Source organism: Corythoichthys intestinalis, chromosome 9, assembly GCF_030265065.1.
Source record: "Corythoichthys intestinalis isolate RoL2023-P3 chromosome 9, ASM3026506v1, whole genome shotgun sequence".
NCBI classification, from domain to species: Eukaryota; Metazoa; Chordata; class Actinopteri; order Syngnathiformes; family Syngnathidae; genus Corythoichthys; species Corythoichthys intestinalis.
The window spans coordinates 41,102,497-41,121,202 of NC_080403.1; the positions used below are offsets into that span (position 1 = coordinate 41,102,497).

At 38.1% G+C, this 18,706-nt stretch overlaps 1 protein-coding gene across 1 annotated transcript in view; it reads left to right on the forward strand.

The window, feature by feature from the left end:
- The window catches only part of spryd3 (SPRY domain containing 3), a 58,713-nt gene continuing 40,007 nt past the window's right edge, over nt 1-18,706 (forward strand). Inside the window, exons 1-3 of the mRNA XM_057845937.1 lie at nt 1-107; nt 4,380-4,526; nt 5,404-5,479. Of these exons, the coding sequence (XP_057701920.1) occupies nt 4,399-4,526; nt 5,404-5,479 (204 nt within the window). The 5' untranslated portion in view covers nt 1-107; nt 4,380-4,398. The remainder of the gene's footprint in view (nt 108-4,379; nt 4,527-5,403; nt 5,480-18,706) is intronic.

The window sequence follows — 18,706 nt, forward strand, 5'->3', positions numbered from 1 at the left end:
GGCGGAACTTCCGGGAACACCGGTTGAAGAGTGGACAAGGAGTGAGACTTCAGCTGGCTAAAATTGGGAGAAAGTCCGAGGAACGTCGAGTTGCGACTTGTCAAAGAGTAAGGAAGTAATATGCAAAAGCGGGAATACATTTAATTTGAGCTAAAAATGACATATGAATGTCTTGTCAGCGCTTTTAACCGCTTAGCGTGAAAGTGTCGCAGCTAGCCGCCGGCCAACCGTGTCCGTATACTTTTGGGAATCTTACGGTGCGGTACATGACCTAATATATCTGTCGGTAAAATGTCTTAATTGTACATTTGTTTATCTTTGGACATACCATATCGGGGCGGATATTCACTAATGTACAGGTATTATGAAATAGGATTGTACTTGGTTGCAGATGACAATTGTTTATCTCATGTATTTGAGGTTGCCTTCAACCCAGTATCATGAATATTTTATTTAAATACACGTCCGTGTTCTGTGAGTGAAATAAAACAGTAATGGAACATATGATTCCAATGACCCTTTAGTATTCTGATTACATAAGTAAGTGGAGTAAAGCACTAGAGGAAAAACCTTAGTCGTTGTACGTTAAACCAAGCCTAGTACATGTTTCGAACTATAATAACTCGTTGTTATATGTACGAACATGTCTCCCTACTGAAGTTTCTGTTTTTGATCTGCTTCCCAAAACCATTTGAACGCTTTCTTCAGTCTAGGCTCGTATTCTAAATGAGTTGTTAGAGCTGTTATACAAGTACATCATCACATCCATGTTTAATGACTTAACCACAATTATGCAATGTTGTTTCAACTTTGGATGGGTCTCAGACAGTGCGACATTTTTTAAAGTAAACTATATATTATACATTATTTTTTGTGTGTGTGTGCTTAGGCATATGTGATGTTTCAGTCAAGGAGGCTAATGTCACTGATGCTGCAGTAGTTCACTCGCTTGACTGCCAATGCAAGGCATTGTACTAGTCCTCAAAAAATTTGCATATTGTGATAAAGTTCATTATTTTCTGTGATGTACTGATAAACATTAGACGTTCATATATTTTAGATTCATTACACACAACTGAAGTAGTTCAAGCCTTTTATTGTTTTAATATTTATGATTTTGGTGAAAAAGTCAAGAAAAAACAAAAATCCCTATCTCAAAAAATTAGCATATCATGAAAAGGTACTCTAAAGAAGCTACTAACCTAATCATCTGAATCAACGAATTAACTCAAAACCCCTGCGAAAGATTCCTGAGGCTTTTAAAAACTCACAGCCTGGTTCATTACTCAAAAACGCAATCATGGGCAAGACTGCCAACCTGACTGCTGTCCAGAAGGCCATCATTGACACCCTCAAGCTAGAGGCTAAGACACAGAAAGAAATTTCTGAGTGAATAGGCTGTTCCCAGGGTGCTGTATCACGGCACCTTAGTGGGAAGTCTGTAGGAAGGAAAAAGTGTGGCAGGAAGGAAACGCTGCACAGCCAGAAGAGGTGACCGCACCCTGAGAAAGATTGTGGAGAAGGGCCGATTCCAGACCTTGGGGGACCTGCAGAAACAGTGGACTGAGTCTGGAGTAGAAACATCCAGACCCACTGTGCACAGGCGTGTGCTGGAAATGGGCTACAGGTGCCGCATTCCCCAGGTCAAGCCACTTTTGAACCTGAAACAGCGGCAGAAGCGCCTGGCCTGGGCTACAGAGAAGCAGCACTGGACTCGGTGGTCCAAAGTACTTTTTTCAGATGAAAGCAAATTTTGCATGTCAATCGGAAATCAAGTTGCCAGAATTTGGAGGAAGACTGGGGAGAAGGAAATGCCAAAATGCCTGAAGTCCAGTGTCAGGTACCCACAGTCAGTAATGGTCTGGGGTGCCATGTCAGCTGCTGGTGTTGGTCTACTGTGTTTTATTAAGGACAGGGTCACTGCAGCTAGCTATCAGGAGATTTTAGAACACTTCATGCTTCCATCTGCTGAAAAGCTTTATGGAGATTAGAATTTCATTTTTCAGCACGACCTGGGACCTGCTCACATTGCCAAAACAACTGGTAAATGGTTTAGTGACCATGGCATCACTGTACTCAATTGGCCTGCCAACTCTCCTGACCTAAACCCCATAGAGAATCTGTGGGATATTGTGAAGAGGAAGTTGAGAGACACCATACCCAACACTGTGGATGAGCTTAAGGCCGCTACGAAGCATCCTGGGCCTCCATAACACCTCAGCAGTGCCACAGGCTGATTGCCTCCATGCCAAGCCGCATTGAAGCAGTCATTTGTGCAAAAGGATCCCTTACCAAGGATTGAGTGCATAGCTGATATAATTAACTGAAGGTTGCCTTTTTTTGCATGAAAAAACCCTTTTTTGTATTGGTCAGATTGAATATGCTAATTTTTGGAGATAGGGATTTATGGTTTTTCTTGACTTATTTGCCAAAATCATCAATATTAAAACAATAAAAGACTTGAACTACTTCAGTTGTGTGTAATGAATCTAAAATAAATAAAAGTCTAATGTTTATCAGTACATTAAAGAAAATAATGAGCTTCATCACGATATGCTATTTTTTTGAGAAGGACTAGTCTGTTCAAAATTTCCATTTCTACACAGTGTTGTCTGCCTCTGTATGTACCAGCAAGCAGTCAATGGATTAGTCTGACTTTGCCCCGAGTCATCTGGGAAAGGCTCTCGTTTGCTACTAAAAACCGTGAAAGACTAGAGGAGCAGTCTGAGAGAGCAGTCTTCTGGCTATGCAGCCAAATTTAAAGCATTGCCTTATTTGGAACAGTGGGCATTCTGCCTTTGCCCTCATGTCCCAAAATGTCATCACTCTTTCCCTTCTCAGTATTTCACCAATTTACTCTTCACATTTAATCACCCATTCTATTTCGTATTACAAAATTTCCTGTAGTTTAGCTAATATTCCCTTTGTTCGTTGGTATCTTGAATAGAGGTGGGAATCTTGTTGCCTGGCACGGCCAGACTGCTCTCCCTGTATTTTTCAAACACTGTGAGAATAGTCTGTAACCCAGCCCCTTAATGGCCTCTCGAGCCCGAACGAAATCGACCGTGCAATCACATTTGTTTATTTGTGTGACGTATTCCTAACGAGCAACGTCACGGTCCACAACACAGATGGCGAACGGGAGAGCCAAGAATATGTTCCACTCCGTGGTAAGTTCAGTTTTAAATGACCAAAAACGCATCCAGTCGCTAAAACCCCAGCAACTGTCTCGTGCTAGCCATGTTGAATAAACTTCTCCGTTCTCCGCTTTCCTCGTGTATTTACGTCCTCGCGCTAAAGTTTTTTGTCGCTTTACCAACGTCACATCCGGCGTCGCTGATTGGTCCACTCCGCTTTTTGTTTGCCGTGGCTTGCTCCGCCCTGGGAATTTGAGCCGCTGAACGGTCGCCAGACTCTTTAGCTGAAACACTTAACAGCGGTGAGTCTGGAGTTCCAGGCTAGGAATCTTGGGGCACGTAACGATTCGATTACGATTCCAAGGCTACGATTTGATTATAAATCGTTTATTGATGCCCCCCGCCCCAGCTATTAGCTGCTTTTAATGTTTCATACATTAATTACAAAAATCCTCTCCGGCATAAATAAACTACTATTTCAGTATCAAGTTAACAGTTCAAAAAAGTAAATAGGATACTCAAGTTCCCATTCTGTATCAGCAGCTTTAAACTACATTCGTTTAATGTTGTGAATCAACCGTTAAAGTTGTTAAAATTGCTCCCGTTATTCCATAATTTCCCTTCTGTCTGCTTTCGACATGTGAAAGAGATTAGAGATAATAGATTCAAGTCAAGATTTTGCCGATTTAGGAGTATTTTAGATAAAAAGTTAATTAGGTTCGCTCAGAAGGTTTGCTACAACAACCTTCCGGAGAAGTCTACTGCTTTAAGATGGCAGCTGTTTACTAACGCCGGCAAGTCTGTCATTTGGCATCTAGTTCTATATACATGTGATATCTACCGTAGCATTACGTGGGCGTAGTTTGTAGCGGCTGTCGGCCGTAGCCAGTCATTATTGTTTTTTTATCTAGCGGCATGAGTTGAGCATCATGTTTACTCTCAGTCCGTTCCTGATTGCGTCCTGAAAACCGCGCTGACTGTGTTTTAGTTCCACTTTACTTGGCATATTTCAATAATCGGAATTTGGATGTTTGTGAATCGTTCTCGAATCTTCCACGGCAGAATCGCGTATAATCTAAAAATAGGAAATTTCACACACCTCTAATCTTGAACACAAACATACAGACATATGGGAACTGAATACGTAACCCACCTCCGCCTTCCGTATGAAATTACGTTTCGTGTGTCGTTTGTCTTGACTGTATGTGATTGAATAATCCAATTTATTTCTTTGGGATTCAGATTGTGATGATTTCCACAAATGGAAGATATCAACCTCCATTATCGCTTTTTGAACTTGAGAAGGCGAATACGAGAAATTCGTGAAGTACGACCACTACGCTACCGGGACCGCATGAAAAGAATGCTAAGGGATGGTGATGTGCTCAGGTAATGGCCAAAGTGTGTACTAGTTCATTAATTGCTTTTACTATGAAGGGAAGACAAAATACGGCTTCCACAATCATGAATTTGTTATATTCCACTAGGGCTGCACCTATCGATTATTTAAGTCCTCTATTAATCTATTCATTATTCTATCAATTACTTTGAATAATTGGTTTAGGAACCTTCAATGCATTACATAATAAATTTAAGAAGTGTTTAAAAAAAAAAAAAAAAAAAAAAGGCTTGTTAAGATTGCACTTTCAAAAGAGTATTAAATGCGAGTACAAAAATAAAATTCCCCAGTGTCTCTTCAAAATATGCAAAATTGCACTTTCATTTCACAAAAGCAATAAATGCATTTAAAAATAAATACTGAGCTTAGTAAATAAATAAATGATTTAAGTACAACAAAAGAACAATTGGCTAATTTGCATCACAAAAGTCAGTTACGGTAGTTCAAATGCTAGAAAATAACAGCTTTTTTTAAATTTTTTTTTAATAATGCTCTTAACAAATCGTTCAAACACATTCCCACAAAAACTGCTAAATATACTTATAAACTGAATTACGAATCAAAAAAGCTTATGTTGGTCTTAACATGGAGCAGCTGGGTTCAGCCTTATTAAATAAGTTCATATTCACTGTTGCCACTAGAGGGCAATGTATCCACCGAAATCAATAAAACTAAATGCAAACATTTACAAAACAAACCATGACAACTCCACTCAAATTAGACAAATCCTCGATGTAGATTAATTTTATTCCGAGCTTTTTTTCTTATCAAATAACTCACGTTAATCAATTAATCGTTGCAGCACTATATTCCACACATTAAAATGTTCTGGAATGTTGTGAAGTTGTTTTCATATTGTCTTTGCAGGTACCATGGTAACTCCGATGAAGTGGGCTGTTTTGTGGCTGCTAGGCCATTGACAAAGAGAAATCGCTATTTTGAGGTAAGACTCAAACCCATTCAAATAAACGTATTTGAATGTAATTTGTAACCACAATTACATAGTACATAGTGAAAAAGTCCCTCTATAATGAGTTAAAACAGGTGCCATTAATACAGGTAACGAGTGGAGCCTCGTTAAACCTCATTAGAAGAAATTAGACCTCTTTGACAGCCAGAAATCTTGCTTGTGTGTAGGTGACCAAATACTTATTTTCCACTCTAATTTGGAAATAAATTCTTTAAAAATCAAACAATGTGATTTTCTGTTTTTTTTTCCCCCACATTCTGTCACTCATGGTTGAGGTTTACCCATGTTGACAATTACAGGCCTCTCTAATCTTTTCAAGTAGGAGAACTTGCACAATTGGTGGTTGACTAAATATTTATTTGCTCCACTGTAGCTGATACATTTAATTGAAGGTTGACTTTTTTTGTACAAAAAAACACTTTTTTGTATTGGTCGGATGAAATATGCAAATTTTTTGGGATAGGGATTTTTGGTTTTTCTGGACTTTTTTGCCAAAATCATCAATATAATAACAATAAAAGGCTTGAACTACTTTAGTTGTGTGTAATGAATCTAAAATATGTGAAAGTCTAATGTTTATCAGTACATTACAGAAAATAATGAGCTTTATCACAATATGCTATTTTTTTAGAGGGACTAGTATATGTGTGTAGTGTGTTGTGTATGTGTTGAATGCATGAAAACGTAAGGCTACGTCCAACTTGATTCACTGTGGGATAAGTTTCCAAAATTGGTCGGATTAGTACTCAAACACACCATTTTCCTGTGGGAGAAGGATTAGGATAGAAACAGTCAACAAGAATGTATACACTTTCACCAGTTTCTGTATGGGCAGTTGGAGTTTGTCTATACTATTCCACACTTTTGTTTTTCCGGTTCAAATTTATGTTCGTTGGTAGTCTTCTTAAAATGTGGTGCACGTTACTGAACAATTCCATTAAATGTGCAGTTATATTGCTAAATATGTAATTGTAAAAATGTAAAAAAAAAAAAAAATTAAATGTTGTCACTATATTTATAAACAGAAAAAGAAGAAAAATGGATGTAAGTAAAATAAGGATTGAGTCAGTCCAATCCTCTGTTGTTGAAACGGGGGATTTATTGATGGCGCTCGATGTCCACAATCCATCTTGACTGAAAGGGCCGACAGCAATCATTCCTTGCCAGCCCTTGCAGTCACAATGGATTGGACGTCTAGCACTGTACACGGCACTGAAACATGAACATTCGCAGCTAGTCCTCCCAGTTTTAGTAAATTGGACGTCTATCGTTGTCAATAGCAGGCAATGAGTTAAGATGGCTGAACACGTGAGTGTATTCAGTGCAAGGTATTTTGTCAACCTTTACTATAAATTGACTTATTTTGATGCACTATGTTCACCAGGCTCTTGGTGGGCAGGTACTGTACTGTTCAATAACATGAAGTCATAATTATGTGATCGTGACAACACTCTCCTCTGTAGGTATGTAATAGGGTGTGTTTATCGTGCTCTTCTGACAAACGACAAAAAAATTGGCTTCAATTGCGGTGGGTTGCTAGGCCCATAATTAGTGTCTCTGGGGTGTGTTCGGCAAAAAGAGCTTACTGTTTGTATCGCTGAGGGCCCGCAGGCTCATCCATCTGTGCTAGAAGTAGACAAAACCGCCTTCATTTTAAGTCTGGGTCAAGGAAGTGCTGTCAATGAATCAGTCAGGAAATGTGAGCATCGAACGTGATTTGCCCCCAGTGGGAGATGTACTCCTTTTATGGTGTTCCGCAAAGTCTTCACATTTTCCGCTCTTTACCTCCACATGAAATAGCTCATCGAGTGATGCACTTTTGTTAACAAAGATCTGTCTGGAATTGTCTTATTTGTTTTCCTGAATGGGTGCGGGTTCCTTAGCGTCAGTTTTTTTTTCCCCCTCCCTAGGCTGTAAATCTCCCTTTAAAGAATGGATTATTTCATGGAAATCATCTGCAAATTATGTAGATTCAAGACATAGTGTTATGTCAAGAGGAAGTTTAACAGACCTTGGGTTTTGTCTTTTGTGTCTCCACCTGCATGAGTCATATTAAGAAATCAATACACTTTTTCCTAACTGCAAGGATACGTGAGATGGCAGTTCATCCAAGGTTGCACATGGTCCCTTCCAAATCATATGGAAGACTATGCAAATTGTGACCAAACACTGAATGCAATGATTTAGAATTAAAGTTATATTTTATTTAGAATAGAACAGAGATGACATGTCAAAAGTTTAAACTGTGGAAATGTATCATTTTGATTAAAAAAAAAACGTTTCAAATTCCATGGCGTCAACAAATTTAAATAAATAAATAAATAAAAAGTTGAGACATGGCCATTTTAGTTTACAAATATAAATGCTGTCCAATTCTTTGTCTAATATAGGCCTCTAACTGTTCAAATTTCTCAGACCTACTTGCAATTACAATGCCACTCGAACGGACCGTTTACATGGTGACGATCCGAAAATACGACACATTTCATATTTGCATTTACATGGTTCCGCCTTGGTTCCGTCTCCACTCGAACGATGTTGCAGGTCCACGTGAAAACGATATAGGCCCTGGGGGGCAATGCAGTTTTACAAGGCGACAGCCAATGATGTACTTCCTTGACAACAACCTCCTCAGCCCAGAAGACAACATACCCACCCACTCGAAGCAATTGCGTTTAGGCCTGTGTCGATAACAAATTTATCGTAAATATAAATTATTGCGATATGCGTTATTATTGCCCCCACACACAATTTTTTTTTTTTTTAACCAATTTACAATAACACAGTAAGAATACAGTATATATTAATAATACTAGAGCTGGGAATCTTTGGGCACCTAACGATTTGATTACGATTCAGAGGCTCCGATTCGATTATAAAACAATTATTGATGCATCCCCCTCCTTTTTAATGTTTTGTACATTAGTTCCAAAATTGTTAAAAAATCCTCTCAGGCTAAACCAAACTACTATTTCAGTATCAAGTTAACATATAACAGTAAACAAATATACAAAAATAACAGTAAATAAATAACTCCAGTCCACATTCTGTATCAGCAGCTTTAAACTAGATTCAATTAATTTAATGTTGTGAATCAACTGTTGCAGTTGTTAAAATTGCTCCCATTATTCCATAATTTCCCTTCTGTCTACTTTTGTCAAAGTTTTAAAACTATTTTATCATTTAAAGATATTCAAGACAAGATTCTGCCGATTTAGGAGTATTTTAGATAAAAAGTTAATTAGGTTCGCTACAACAGAGCCTTCTAGAGAGGTCTACTGCTTTAAGATGGCGGCTGTTTACTTACGCCGGAAAGTCTGTCATTTCGCATCTCTGTTCAATAATACATGTTCTAACAGTGACGTCGTCCGTCATTTTGCATCTAGTTCTACATATATATATATCTACTGTAACCGTATATTTGTAGCAACTAGCAACTGGCCGTTGTTTGTAGCGGCTGTCAGCCGCAGTCAGGTATGATTGTTTTTTTATTTAGCGGCATGAGTTGAACATGATATTTACTCTCGGTCCGTTCCTCATTGCGTCCCAAAGACCGTGCTGACTGTGTTTTACTTCCGCTTTACCTGGTATAATTCAATAATCGGAATTTGGATATTTGTGAATCGTTCTCGAATTTTCCACGGCCGAATCGCGAATAATCTAAGAATCGGAAATTTCACACGCCTCTAAATAATACTAAGTAATATTAAGTACATCCATTTAAACGCAGTAAACGTTTACTCTTAAATTCAAAAATACTTTTTAAGAAATCCCAACTAAAAACAATAGACCATGCCTCTTTTAAGTAAAAGACAACAATATCAATACCACACAGAAACACAGAAAAAATAAAAATTTTCAACTGCCATCAACATGACTCGAAAGCACGGTTTTAAAGCTCTCTCCCAATTTTTATTTGGTACTGATTGACCATGGAATACCGGAGATATGACTCTTTTAGTTTCATAAAAGGAAATGTGTTTTCTTCACTAAAGGGAACTCATGCTCTTTGGACAAATAATGTTTCATTTTTTCATTCATCATGTTTTTATTTTCTCTCGACAGAATTCAATGATTTAAAAAAAATAATAAAAAAATTAAAAAATTGTATTTTTTTAGCTTAATGTTATTATCAGGGGTGCACATAAGTGGTCCGCATGCGCGCATGCGTACTGGACGTAGACAAATGCGCTGGCCCTCAACGGTTTTGCGTACCAATGGCTGACCACTGTATTTGCGGCAGACACGAGAAAATAACTTCTCAAAATGTCGAAGAGGCAGGCCACACTGAGTAATTACTTCCGTGTTCCCCCACCCCCGTCAAAAGACAGACAGACGACAGAGACGTCACCGGAGCTACCGAAAAAAAGGACTTTTGCTAAAAAGTGGCTACTGGAGGCGGGTTGGCTCTCAAGCTCAATGAGGACCAAGTCACATCTCCAGGTCCTCCTCTGAGAACCTGGGCAAAAAAATTATGTGCACCCCTGGTTATTATGTATTAGGTTATAGTCGTGTTCTTCAAAGTATATTAATGATGGTTCATATAGATAACTGTGCTGGAAAAAAAAAAAAACATTGTTCAACCCTTTAACAGCCAAGCCTATTTTGGCCGAATTTGCATGCCTTTAATGTTGCCTTTATATTTCAAAGAAAAAATTGTTCACAATGGCCAAGTTGGGTCCCGTTTTTCAGGACACCTTTAACTTCATGTCCAAACTGTTGTGTTCTTCACTGACCAATTATAATCCACATTTTGGACCCAAAAGACAAAAAAATCCCTTTTTTTTTTTTTTTCAAAATTTGTAATGTTGATGTCCCACTGACAACTAAACATGCTCGACCAACGGTTTCAAAGCTTGATAATATTTATTCAACTTGTTAGGATAAACATTCAATAGAAAAAAATAAGATTGAATAGTTTTATGTTTGACAATTCAACACAAACAGCAAGTATGTCATAGTCGTTTTCGGCCTTTACACATACTATGGTCAAAACAGGTTATATACAGTGCAAAATAGTGAGAAAAAAAATTATATACATCATCGAACACAAAAAGGGTTTGGAGGATATCTCTTTGTGAAGTTAGGTATTGTACCCATCACCTTATCAAATGCATATATGTACATGCAATCAAGCTTCTCGGACACGCATCTATATAAAAATTAAAAGATTCATAGTGAAGAAAAAATATGTAACATTGAAAAATAGTATTTTCTAAAATATTGACAAGTAGTTCAGTAGAATTCAATTTTTTCAGGCATGCGACCCAATAAAGTTTTTTTGTTTTGTTTTATGTGTGCACTCAATAAAGTTTGTTCTTGAACAGGTCACTGAGCTGCGTCACACACGTCACACAGCCTACTCTTCCGCCGTTTGCGCACTGCTGTCACTTCTACTTGCCGAGACGCCGACTCATCCGAGGAAAACAACGACAAATACAGCTCATCCTCTTCCTTGAGTTAATGAAATAATGCATTAGGGACGGATTGGGGGATGGCGTGGCTCAGTGGTAGAGTAGTTGTCCCCCAACCCAGAGGTTGTGGGTTCAATTCTCTGCCCTGATTAACTCGCCTAAGTATCCTTGAGAAAGATACTGAACCCCACATTGCTCCTGGTGCTGCATCACCAGTAGGTAGATGGCGATGTAGTGTAAAGCGCTTTGAGCGCCTTGAAAGGTGGAAAAGCGCTATATAACACCATTTACCATCAGCTTCGCTAAATTTAGTTTTCGATTCAGTCTGCACGTTTCGCTCGCTCAATCCAACCGGCCATTGCTTGCTTTGCGTGCCTCCCTTTCCTTAGTCGGCGCCTCGCTCGGCAGTTTATTAAAAATGTTCACATTAGGTTCGTCCGTCTTGACATCACAAGGGCTCTTGGGATATGTAGTCTTTTGTACTGCTTTCGGTTTTGAAAAAGGACAAGAAATGATGGAAATATGGAGATAGACACATAGTACATGTAGCGTTTTAATGCATATTTATGAGTGCAATAAAACTATAAAACTCAAATGACGTTATCTCCCGTTTTACTTGGTCGATTGACTTCAAATAAAAACTGGTGTGGACATCATCTTCCCTACTTTCAAGTAGAGCTGAAACGAATACTCGAGCAACTCGAGTAACTCGAGTTTAAAAACTGATCCGAGTAATTTTATTCACCCTGAGGAATCGTTTGATTTTGCCAGCTCTAAGCATCACGTTTTGCCCGGACTACTTTTAATGCGGGACAACGCGCTGACGTCACGTGCGTAGAGGAAGAAGCATTTAAAAAAAAAAAAAACTTACCGCAGCCGACAGCCGCTACAAACTACGCAGACGTTGCTAAAAACTACGCCCGCATGATGCTAGTAGCAGGTAGTGTCCGATGCGTCTCATAGATATCTCATGCATTTAGGACTAGATGCGAAATGACAGACTCGGCTGCGTCTGGGCAGCGTTAGTAAACAGCCGCTATCTTTAAGCAGTAGACTTCTCATCGCTAATAAATATAACATTACTGTCACTTGCTCACGTAACGTTAGCCCTTCGGAGGGCTAGGTTTCTATTGATTATGACCACTGTCGATGCGTGGCTAACGTGTCTTACATACAGGCTTTATTTAATCTGTAAAAACACAGCGCTGTAGAGTGATGAGGGTGTAAAATTAAAACATAATAAAGCTAACAGTCAGTTTTAGCTCAGTAGTCATTGCTGAATAAAACACCAAGTGGCACTGGTCCCTAATGTGCTCCAATACAGCAGGTATCATACAATTATTTTGAACACTGCAAAAACTCAAAATCCTTTGCCTGGCACGGCCAGACTGTTCTCCTTGTATTTTTCAAACACTGAGAGAAAAGTCTGGGAACCATCCCATTAACAGCCTCTCGAGCAGGTACAAAATCAATCGACAATTCAGATTCGTTTATTTGCGTGACGTGTTTTTCACGAGCAACGTCACTCTTGCGCGCCGAAAGTCGTCTCCACTACAACACGGATGGCGAACGAGATAGCCGTGAATATGTTCCAATCCACGGTAAAATCGGTTTTAAATTACCAAAAACACATCGACACGAGTCATTGACAACAGTCTGTCTCGCGCTAGCCATATTGAATAAACTCCGCTCTCCTCGTATGTTTACTTCCGCGCGCAAGTCCCTCGTCCTGCCCTCGTCGTTTTACTAACGTCACGTCTGCCCGTCGCTGATTGGTCCACTCCGCTGTCTGTTTGCTGTGGCTTGCTTCGCCCAGGAAATTGTATCCGCTGAATGGTAGCCAGACTCAATAGCTGGAACAGCGGTGAGTCTGGTGTACCAGGCAACAAAATCCTATCAGTACTTACAGTTTAGACAAAATCCTATCAGTACTTACAGTTTAGACTAACTTAAAACTTAACTAGAGCTTAAAAATAGCTTGACACAAATGGAAATTAAATTGAAACACGTGGGAAAAACACGTAGCTTTTAAGTGATGTGTGTTATCAAGCGTAATTACATTTTTAGGTACGAAATATGTTTAATAAGATCTAGAAGTTTTTTGAGTGAAAGCAGTGAATTTTTTTTTCTAGTCACATCTTAGATGCAATTGTTGGCCGTTTTCAACAATGTACATCGAAAATAAAGACATTGATTGACTGAAAATGGTTCAATATTGGATTAAATGTCTTGTCTTCTCATGTATATTTATAATTGCTCTTTACCTAAAAAAAAAAAAAATGTTTTATCCGATTACTCGATTAATCGATAGAATTTTCAGTCGATTACTAAAATATTTGATAGCTGCAGCCCTACTTTCAAGTGAGAGCAACCAGCGGCACGTGGGTGACATAATTACAGCGTGACAAGGCTTCACTGATGATATGCGTAAATGTGTCGCATCCGACACATTCGGTGTTAAAGGGTTAAAACAAACAAAAAAACTTAAACCTTGTAAGCAGTTACTCACAATGTTACTCATTACTTGAGTATTGTTTTCACGAAATACTTTTAAACTTGTGCTCGAGCACATTTTTTGGATGACTATTTTTACTTGAGTAATATTGTTTTGAAGTATCACTACTCTTACTTGAGTAAAATTTTTGGCTACTCTACCCACCTCTGACTCTAACTTAATATACAAATTTAAAATTGTCATTTTTTTAATTTTTGATTTATTTTCCAAAGTCAGTGAGCCACAGGAGAAGCATGAAAGAGCCCTGGCCTAGGCCATGAACACAAGCACGCATGTTACCATAGCAGCAGTTTGATCAGAACAGGACATTAAACAAAGAACAATGTTTCACAACCTTACTTGCCATATCGGAATATTTACGAGTCAGGGTGTAGGCACTAAGCAGCCATTACATCATAGTTTTTGTTGACCTGAACATTCATCAATTCACCTTCCAACTATCTTTTTTCCCCAAAACATTTACTCTGTTTTCCAAAAGGATTTTTTAAAGCCAAAAAAAGAAATTACAAAAACAATTTTACCATTACCTAAAAACGTCTTCATTCTATCCAACGTTTCTGGCGCCACAGCGGTTGGTAGCATGATTTACTGACTTAATCCTCATACAGTGTTGCTATAACTGTACATGTTAGCAGTTTAAAGTTACCTTTGGATGGAATTTGCAATTAATTAAAAGTCAAAAAGACTTGTAAACTTAATCGGTCTAGCAAAAATCTTAATTCTGTGTCTGTTCTGAATCTCTAAGCTTCCTGTCGGTCACCCAAGACAACTCCTAAATTCACCCTTGTTTCATCTCGGAAGTTGTTTCCTGTTTTAAATATATATGGATGTTCTGCTATAAATTTAGTTCTCAATCATAATTTAACACGAATCTACGTTAAAGTGTGGGATTTGCCTGCTGTGAGTGCTGACAAGTGTAGGAAAATAATCGATACTTCCACAGTCCAATTAGGAGCTCAAAGTTCTGATTGTTTTTCCTCAAAATTCATTTTCTCTGAGTACTAATGTCATATTATACTGACAAAATTGTGTTTTTAAAATTGCAAGATGCCCCTTTCAAAAATGTCAGCGACAGTATCCGTTTGTTCATACAGTGCTTTCTAGATACTTCTACTGCCAGTGGTTGTAAAAAGTGTATACGTCCCTGTTCAAATGCCATGTAGTTTTAATATCCCAAATGAGGAAAAAGTAAATCACGTCAAAACAATGTTATCATCATTAATCTGACCTCGGTATTACCTGTACAACTCAATGAATTTGAAAATATATATATTTTCAAACTTTTCTTCAACATAAAACAAAAGTTTGGGAGATTTATGGAGATCGTTTTTGATTGTTCACGTCATATTAGCATTTTGGTTTGGGGCTAACTATTATTCTAAAAATATGTTTGCATTAAGCTGGTGATACTGCAACATGATGATAGTTCGTTTATTAACTATGGTATTTTTTTTTCTTATTTGAATGGCATGAAAGAATAACAATGTTCTGAACCCCAGTTTTAAAGGGTACCACAGATAGATATGTAATTCTTAAAATATAAATGTCAGTATGAATGATAATAATTTTATATTAAAACAGCTCAATATTTTCGTTTTAATAAAATTTGTAAAATTAGTTTAACTAAAAGGTCAGCATTGCTGTTGTTGACGACACAATGAATTCTGGGCGGTGACGTCACTGGGCGGCGCTGTTGGACTACCACGCTACCACAGTTTCAAAAAAAAAAAAAAAAAAAAAAACAGCCTCACTCTTTAGCTACATAAACATGTCGGCGGCTCTGCCCTACCAATTTGAACCTGAGCGGGAAAGTGATGAGCAGAACAGCACTGTCGATATTTCACAAAACGAGCAGCAAAAGAAATTAATGAAGGTCTCCTGCGAGAATCGAACCCGCGTTTCCCGTACGACAGATGAGCGCGCAAACCACAGGACTATACCTCATGATTTTCTTTATAAAGCCACATGCGTTATGTGTCTAAGGGAAATGCAACTGAAAAGAAACGCGGCTGACTTCAGATAGCAAGCTGACAACAATAACAGAGATTACATAATATCAATTCTCGGCAAGCCACCTAGGATCGGTTTAAAGACACTGCTGATAAGCTGGAATTGGATGCAGGTATGACGTTAGGAACTCATCCCACTGCTTTGTAACAAAACAATCTGACCAGCAGCAGAATGTGACAAAATGCTAGTCGTCATACTAGCTTCGCTTGCTAGCTAGCACAGCAATTCTCCCATTCCAGCCCAACCGGGTCATCACCCCCAGCGTGCATTGCGCGCGTAAAAATTCGCGCCCCTTGTAGGTCAAAACATGTACTAAATATTATAGATTTTTAAATCACTGGCAATAATATCTGTGTTTCTAATTGCATATTTAAGTAAAAGAACAACTGTGGCTTATTAGAGTCTACAAGTCTTTAAGTCCAAGGTTCCTTTTAATATTAGTGTTTTATTTGTCAAGGAAGTTTAACTTTGAACTCCAAGATAAGTGTTACCTCGATAGCTCGATTAGAGAAATGAATACAACTAGGGCTGTCCCAAACGACTAATTTTCTCCCGATTAGTCAGCCGACTATTTTTACGATTAGTCAACTAATCTAATAATAAAATTAAAAACATTTTTTTTTTTTACTAATTTAGCAATGAAATTTTTGTTGACGCTTATCAATTCACAAAAAACATATTGGAACACTCAAATTATTTATTAAAGTACAAATAAACACGTAAATAACAATAATAAATCACAAATAAACAATGAGTTCAAATGCTGATAGAATTCATTAGTGTAGCATCCTGATTGAAAAGATGGTCTCTTAAACTGATTGTTTACAACTTTTATTCCATCCTTGATGTGAACACACTGTAAGAGCTACGGTGCACACAAATAAAGCAACACAATTAGAAATTAACAAAAACTTTTCACTTTTTCCTTTTAAACCTTATTTATATATCAATGAATTGCCTATATGAATTGCCTTTACCTTAATTTATTACCTTATCATTGACAATCTCTCCCTTGAGTGCAATCACTGTATATACTGTATATATTTATGACCTTTTAACCTTATATAATTTTCTATACCATAAAATAATCCATAACATGAAATAAACCTTTCAATTAGCACTTAAGAACAATACTAATAGCACTTATAGACCCATTGTCAATGAAACATTATTATTTAGTAAGGCGACAGCACCCTCTGATGTACAAAAAATGAAGAAAAAAAAAAAATTACAAACTGCGTGAAGGCGCTTGAGGTGTTTATTCACGGCCGACGTGCAGCCAAGCTTGGCATTGAAGAGACAGGACAGAAGAGTGTACTCTCCTTTGTTTCTTTGAAATAAGGCAATGTTTTGGACACTCTGGTGCGCTTTTTTTGGCTTTGTGCCGCTTTCCCCGCTTGCAAACAGAGCATCCGACATTCTAACTTTCCACGCATATATTTTTTTAACCCTTCATTAACCGTCGACAGGATGTTGTGCTCGTCGACGGATTTACGTCATCGATGACGTCGACTATGTCGACTAGTCGGGACAGGTCTAAATACAACCCTAATCATGGATTGCTTTTCTTCGAAGGCTTTATGAGCAAGAGCTCTCCGGAACAAACCGATGTGACCCAGCCAGGAGCTGTGATCACCCAGAAAGTACGAAGAAGTACAATGGAGGCTGGACATTTATACTGTTGAAGGGACGGTGCCGAAGCCCCACATGAAACGAAACTTACTAAGAGATAAAACTCATCATCTCACAAACCTGGGTATTTTTCAATACAAAAACATCTTTGAGCTGAGACCTTGGGCACAGGTCCCGGCTAGAACGATGATAAGAAACCACAGTCCTCGCTTGTATTCATTCAGGGCATATTGAAAAACATGGGAACATAACAGTCCATATTTGGGCATATTGTGGTAGTCTTCAATCGTCGAGGCCATGCGAAGGCACACTCAAACAGATTAACAATGACGCTCTATGCTACAATGTTCTCATGCAAGCATGACAACAGCATACAAAATATAATGTCTAATGGTTGTGTTTTAAGCATAATAAAATTCTCTCACAATATTGAGTTAAATTATGCTCCCTGTTGGGGTTTTCATGAAGTGGCTGTTGCTCAAATTGTCAGAATAAGTTCAAGTAAAACATGTAGTTTCCACCTTAGTTTATTCAAAACACAATTTATACACACAAGCAGTACTGGAGTACCTGAATTCCCAATCAATAAATCGTGTCTATCTGTCGTTGGGTTATTTGTGGTTTTGTCGACTCATTTTGTGCATGTAGAGAGGCCCTTCCAACTAGGAGAATGACTTCGAAGAGTGGAATTATACAGTATATTGTGCGATTCCAAGTTTTAATTATTTTAGGAGGAGAATATGTCTTCTGACATGGCTGTTTATCAAGTGAGAAATTCCTCATTGCGTCAATTTGGCGTTAATCATTTGAATCGTGAAAGATTCTGACTAGATCCAGATGGTATTTTTTGGACATACAGCCTCTGATAAATTCAGTTCAAGAAGGAGTACGTGCTTCTGCCTACATGGAGCATGGCAGCTGATTGCCGGCCAGTTTGCTACTGTGCACACAGTTGTAACTTATTTCCGAGTTGTTTTGGTGTGTTTGTATTTGGAGGCACGTTCCTGTTACTGAGTCAAAAAACAGCCGATGGTGAGCCATTTCATTTTCTCCAAGAAGCATTTTGGCCCGCAATTTCAAAATATTTAGGGGCACACACTGTAAATCAACTTGGAACGTAAACATCCACATTTCCTATTTTTTTAATTCACTACTACTGGTAATGTGCAGTTACTCATCCTGAAAACGGAATTTCCTGGCTTTGTTTGTAGCAAGTTTGCACACAGTTATTTGTCTCCTCTTTTACACTAGGTTTATTGGAGATAACATCACTGATGTTCATTGTTTAGAGAAAAAAAAATACTTAAGATTTGTATGATAAGACCCACGAATTCATTGATTAATTTGTTTTTAAAAAAATTCAAATGCTCAAAAATGAAAAATCATACAAATTGGGATAATACAGGATGATTCATGAGCCAAAATCATCACACAAAATCTAGCTTGGAAACCTGTTGAAACTTACTTTTAAGGTTTTTTTTGTTTTTTTTCGCATGTTTTACAAGTGCTCCAATTTGGCCAATGCCGGCAACAAGGACAACATCAAGCTGTTGTGAGAATTTCTGTCAAACACATGTCAGCATGTCACACTCTATGTCGTCAATTTCTACTGGAAAATGGTTAAAGGGA